At 35.2% G+C, this 6,000-nt stretch overlaps 2 protein-coding genes across 6 annotated transcripts in view; both read right to left on the reverse strand.

The window, feature by feature from the left end:
• Positions 1–1,305: 1,305 nt before the first annotated feature.
• LOC111442415 lies at positions 1,306–3,574 on the reverse strand. 5 transcript variants are annotated; one of them, XM_023079815.1, is made up of 5 exons: positions 3,468–3,574; positions 3,280–3,362; positions 3,133–3,210; positions 2,874–2,969; positions 1,306–1,629 (listed from the first exon to the last, which is right to left on the reverse strand). In XM_023079815.1, exons 2-5 carry the CDS (start codon positions 3,280–3,282, stop codon positions 1,552–1,554), a joined length of 255 nt encoding a protein of 84 aa, XP_022935583.1. In that variant the 5' UTR covers positions 3,283–3,362; positions 3,468–3,574; the 3' UTR covers positions 1,306–1,551. The 5 variants fall into 5 exon arrangements, with proteins under 5 accessions (XP_022935583.1, XP_022935585.1, XP_022935584.1 ...); XM_023079817.1 differs by having other exon boundaries at positions 2,867–2,969; XM_023079816.1 differs by having other exon boundaries at positions 3,464–3,529.
• Positions 3,575–5,764: 2,190 nt separating this feature from the next.
• LOC111442081 (probable xyloglucan endotransglucosylase/hydrolase protein 32) overlaps positions 5,765–6,000 on the reverse strand; it is a 2,000-nt gene continuing 1,764 nt past the window's right edge. Inside the window, exon 4 of the transcript XR_002710265.1 lies at positions 5,765–5,988. The gene's annotated coding sequence lies outside the window, so the exon portion shown is untranslated. The remainder of the gene's footprint in view (positions 5,989–6,000) is intronic.

A 6,000-nucleotide genomic window follows, 5' to 3' on the forward strand; every position in this document is an offset into this window, starting at 1 on the left:
GACCCCTTCTACAGATGAGTTATAATTTATAGGTAAATAATTTAATTCAAGTTGAGCATAGAATAAGACTAAAGCTTCATGTCTCTATGTGAAGGAAAAAAAAGGAGAAAAAAGGAAGGGTTGGAATGAGTTTGAAACCACCCAAGATGTTGATATTGCTTTGCTTTTCCCTCTTTTTCTCACCACAACTCATTCTATCACTTAATTTCCAAAGCCAAACTCCCCAAGTGGCAAACACATCTTTATACCTTCAATAATACATTTGCTTTTAGTCTCCCATGCTATTATTGTCCAACTTTCTTCCTTTCCATCTCTATACACTTTTAAATCTTTCATTTCTGTCTCATATCCGTGTTCATATAACACGAAAAATCTTATTTGACATCTTATTTATAGTACAAAAAAGGACAACAAGCTTACCACCCCATCTAACATATAATATGTCATACTATGTACCAATAATAACATGAATCATTATAGATTAACCTAATAATCAATAAAGGCTAATATAAATAATAAAAAGCTTAGCAAGTCACAGTGACAATCGCCAACTACTTATATAACTCAAGTAGTTAAGATGTATACCCTCAATCAAAACAGATATCAAGGGGTCAATTCTCCCATCCCACATGTTAGTTTAATAAATAAATAAATAATCTACCTACAATTTGATATCCTTAAAGTATTCTTCACAACCAAATGTTTGTTGCACAGAAATTGGTCCATAAACACACAGATCAAAATAATAATAATAATATCTTAATATTATTTAACAACAAAATCAAAGATAAGAATGTATAAGCTGTGTTCTCTATTTCTCCTCTAGAAAGCGGTGTTCTCTATTCCTCCCCTAATATCTTTTCTTTTCTTTTCTTTTGCAATCTAATCCTTGTTCGACGCTGGTTTCAAATATAAGATCCTATTTTCTCTTATCATGATTTGTCATGCAGCTATGCTACCAACTTCGTTCAGTTTCTACTCTACAGCTGGCAAGAAGCTCAGTACAATATGCTATTCAAGTATTTGTCCCCACCATGGTTAAAACACTAATTTTCTATTTTGGAATTCAAAGGACATAATTCGCAATCTATACACTCAATGGGCCATATGTATATATAAAGGAGGGTAACAAACAACACTATCTTAGTCGTTAACATGAAGGCAGATAAGGCAGCCAAAATTTCTTTTGGGAACAAAAGAGTTAGTAGGCATCTGTTAGTTAAGCCTTTTTTTAGGCCTAATTTGTTTTGTTTTTTCTTCCCAGAGATTCCACGAACATTAATTAACTACCAAGTAAGGAAAACATATTCAAGCCAACCAGCTAAATTATTTAGAAAGCATACATACAATATCTGTATTGATGTTATTCAGAAAGCATGCACTGACAAATAACTGTATCGATGGTACTAGCGATGAGAGTTTAAAATATATTTTTTTGTCTGACCCGATTGGAAATCATAGCTTCCTAGAGTCGACAGCGTCCACAGCTTCTAGGGCCACAAAACATCTGTTGATCTTGCTGACAGGTATGTACATCAGAAATTTCCAGATTCAGTCTTGCTTATCATCCATGGCATCCACGACTTTTGGAGGTGGGAGTTGCTGACCAGCTGGAGGTTCTAACTCCGCCTATTAAGATTAAGAAAAAGCTTGCTTCAGCCAGCCAGAGGAGCAAACCTTAAGAATTAAACCACTAGACGATAGGTGCAGCGTAGAACACACACATATCCGCTGTCAGGAAGTCCGACAAAAAAAAGAACAGCAAAATACAAAATACAAACACAAGCAAAACAAAACGAAGGCACTTTCTCGTTTTACACAAGAAAATAAAAACACATATCGTTATGTGAACTTTCATCTTAGGGTAGTACAAATGTCTGATGTCTGCTGCAGCTCGAGTATATACATAAACTCAAAAGGATATGGTGCTCCCAAAATCATCCCGCTTAAGGTAGAGAAGAGAAAAATGGCGGGGGAGAAAAATCGAGGGATGTCATCCGATTCAAAAGAAGTCATCTTTAATTTATTCGTTTACAACTAACAAAAATTGATTATAGCAGGTCCTAAAACCATTAATAACAACGATTTAAAAGGCGGAAGGCATACTTGAGGGTTTTCCTCTTGGGGAGCTGAAGAGCAAGCAAGGAGACAACGTGAGGCATAACAAAGAGAAGAGTCTCTCTCAACTTCTGCTTCAGTGAAGTTTTCCTAAGTAAGGTAATTGCTCTTTTGACACTACCCTAGCATTCCAATACACTAGCTACACGTACTTAATCAACATTATGATTCATATTTAGTTGTCTCATGAAGTAAATATGCACAATCCTGGCAATCTCCTCAGTATGCCCATGCTATTAAAGTGGCTTCTTGAGAAAACAATTAACCAATATATCTCTAGAGTCAATAATTTTATATGAGGAACTGCTGAACTCAATCACCTGATGTCGTTACTCCTCCATTTTTTGTTGAGGTCTTATCATGTGGGGGTACTCAAAGTGGATCAGCGATCGATTTCTAGGTTTCATCATAAACCTAATTGGTTACTTCTAATTACGTAGTCAATAGTTCAAACTGCACTCAAAGGTAGGTATTTCCTATTTCTATTGGAACTTCTGTACCAAAAAATGGAATCTCCAATTATATCCCCTCCAGGATGCAATATATATCCTTTCTCACCGTCAACATAGTGTATGAGCCAGACATATGCACAAGAAGATTAATCCATCAAAGCTTAAACTTCTTCACGACATACGCTCCATTCATATCCAATTTCTCAACAAAAATTCATCCATTTCCCCAATATTCCGTGTGTTACTTCTTCAAAAGACCAATAGACAACACAAATAGAGTAAAAACGATAGCAGACCACTCACATTGCTATTTTGTTTGGCAGCAGGGCGATAGGGGCAAGCCGGCGGTACCCTCTGTGGTTTTCTGTATTCCCAGCCAAAAATTCCATAAATTTTGCCCTAAGAGAAAATTCAAGAAAAACAACAAAAGAAAAAGCAGAAAATTAGGACGAATATTATCAAAATTGCCTTCAACACCACAGAAAACCCGAAATCTTTGAGGCGATTTGATGAACAGGCGAAAAGATGAGATCCAAAAGAGAAATGAATCATATGGGCGTACCATAATTAAATCGAACAGAACAGGCAGCGCGTTGACGACTGGAATGAGAAACAGAGGCAACAAACACGCCAAGCAAACCTAATCCAACGAAAAACAAGCGTAAAAGAAAATTTCAAGCTACCAATCGCAAGAAATTGAGGGATTTACCATTTTCGAATCGATTAGCAAAAAGATAGAAGAAGACGATCGCAACTCCGACGAACTGGCGCCTTCGATGAATCTGACCCAATCTGAGTCAAGGAAATAAAGATCAAAACCGTCCAAATTGATTAAACGAAAAGGGTTAGAAAAAAAAAATTCAGAAAATGATCGGCGCCAGATTTGAACCTACCGACCTTTGAGTAGTAGTACGTACACCAACGCCCTAACTACCCAAGCTATTAAGTTACCCGGCAAATTAAAAATCTATTTTCTTTACTCGTTTTTATGAATTAAAATTATAATCTTAATATCTATTGCAATTTCATCCATAAATATCAAAAAAAGAATGTGTTCTTATTTTGAATTTCCCCATTCACAACTAAATTGGGTTAAAAATATCATCACAAGTTCAATAGGACAACTAAATTGTGTTAAAAACATCATCACAAGTTCAATAAGATTCAGATATTTAAACAGTAAACAGAGTGGAATAGTTGTTACACAGTGTTTTATAATCTCTTCTCAATTTGTATCGATAAAGAAAGGAGTTTTTCTCACAAAAAGTTGTGTTCAACAAATTGTTCTAAATTATCATGTGTCATGTAATGTTTTTTTAGGGAAATCATACGACTATTTGCATAAACGTGTAGTATCTTAGATTCGAGAGGTGAAATATGATAAAGGGTACCAAAGCTTAATATAATTCTCTCGCTAGTAGTCACCCTTTCCTTTTTTGTTGGTGTGAGCGACACGGTAGCCCATGAAAGCTTTGGGAAGCGATGATTGTTGAAGTTGAATGATTAAAAAATGACAAAATAAGAAAGCAAAATCCTTTATATAATGAGAGGGTTATGTTGAGTTCAGATGTAACAGGTGAAACTGAAAGCAAAGACAAGAGTGTGGTGATATACAATAATGGGGTATTCTTTTGCTCTGTGATGCACAGGAAGATGAGATTTCTGGCGTTTGGGCACATGGCTCTTCATATACCCTTATCCAAGTATGGGTATGGGCCCTTTGTGCCACCCCACCCAAATTATTTGACCCCTCACTGTCACTCAATTTGATATCATACTCATAAAATGCAATAGCTAAAGTTTTCATTGATCATTAAGCCTTTACTTCCATACTTGCACCATTTTTAGAGAACTCAAAGGTAAAGTTTCCAACTTTTTACATGACCCTTCCAGAGATATATGTACAAAAGTCGTGCTTCTGTTAGGCGTGTTCGACGTGTTTGAGTAGAAATGGAAAAGAGAAAAGGCTTCCATATCCACATGGGCGAGGTAGCTGGAAGCCCCTTAGCATTCTTTGCCATTCTAAGCTCCAACACCAAAAGATAGCTTCAAAGGGAAGGAATTGGGACAATCACGGTAAGATTTTATATCAATTTTGAGCACAAGCTTTCAATGGGTTTGTTTTGGGCTTCCCTAAAAGGCCAGATAGTATTATTTGATTATAAACTCATGATCATTCCCTAAATTAGTCGATGTGGGACTTTCATCATCCAACACTACGTAGTCGATGCCTTTTTAAAACTGTGAGACTGACGACAATATGGAATGGGCTAAAGCAGACAATATCTGTTAGCGGCACTGGGCGATGATGTGCCAGAACGCAAAGGGGTGGATTGTGAGATTGTGAGATCGCGAGATCCCAGATCAGTTGGAGAGGGGAACGAAACATTCAGGGGTGTGAAAACCTATTAATGGTAGACGTGTTCTAAAAACGTGAGGCTGACAGTAATACTAATGAGTCAAAGTGGACAATATCTGCTAACGGTAGGTTTACAAGGGTGAGATCTCATAAGCCAAAGCGAACAATACTTGTTAGCGATGAGTTTAAAGTAGTGGATTGTGAGATTTCACATCGATTGATAAGAGTATGAAAACTTCTCCCTATTATACACATTTTTTATAAGAGTATGAAAACATCACCCGAGTAGACATATTTTAAAATTGTGAGCCTGATGATACGTAACAGTCAAAACAGACAATATCTACTGGTAATGAGTTCGGGTTTTTCGACAATATCTAGGGTTGATTCTTATAATAAATAAAATTTTGTGACTTTGAACACTAAATTAAATTATTTTGGTAATCCCATTTTTCCTTGTCTCTTGTCTTTATGAGTTGCATTTAATAAAATTATTTTGGTAAACTCCTTTTTTCCTTGTCTTCCGTCTTTATGACAAATTCAATGAGTTGACAAGACGTTTGTGGTATGCTTTTATTTTATATAATAAACAAAACGCGGATAATATATTCCAATATGTCTTCATTCCGGATCTAGATAAATTAAATATTTTAACAATATTTCTAATTAATTACCTATAAACTTTATTATCAAATAATAATAATAATTCAAAATTATGAATCATAAGCTAAAAAGAATTTTGAACTTACCCAAAGTAATATCCAACTCAGAATCATTAAGAGTACGTGTCATTTTCTCATGAAATCACAACAAAAATGAACGGAAAATAAATAAATAAAATAAAATAAAACACCGCACAATATTAATTTATTATTATTATTTTTTTTTTTTTGTTGCTGTTCGGATCACAGGGGATTTCGGACGCTATAAGGTCAAAAAAATGCTTGCATCTGTTCCTTTTCTAGGCCATTTTTCCACGTGGGACCCCCCCATTTGTCAACATCTTTCCAAATATAATTTTTCAAACCAATAATAAAATCACCAAATCCAAAAAAAAAAAAAAAAAAAAAA

Source organism: Cucurbita moschata, unplaced genomic scaffold (genome assembly GCF_002738365.1).
Source record: "Cucurbita moschata cultivar Rifu unplaced genomic scaffold, Cmos_1.0 Cmo_Scf00004, whole genome shotgun sequence".
Taxonomy (NCBI): Eukaryota; Viridiplantae; Streptophyta; class Magnoliopsida; order Cucurbitales; family Cucurbitaceae; genus Cucurbita; species Cucurbita moschata.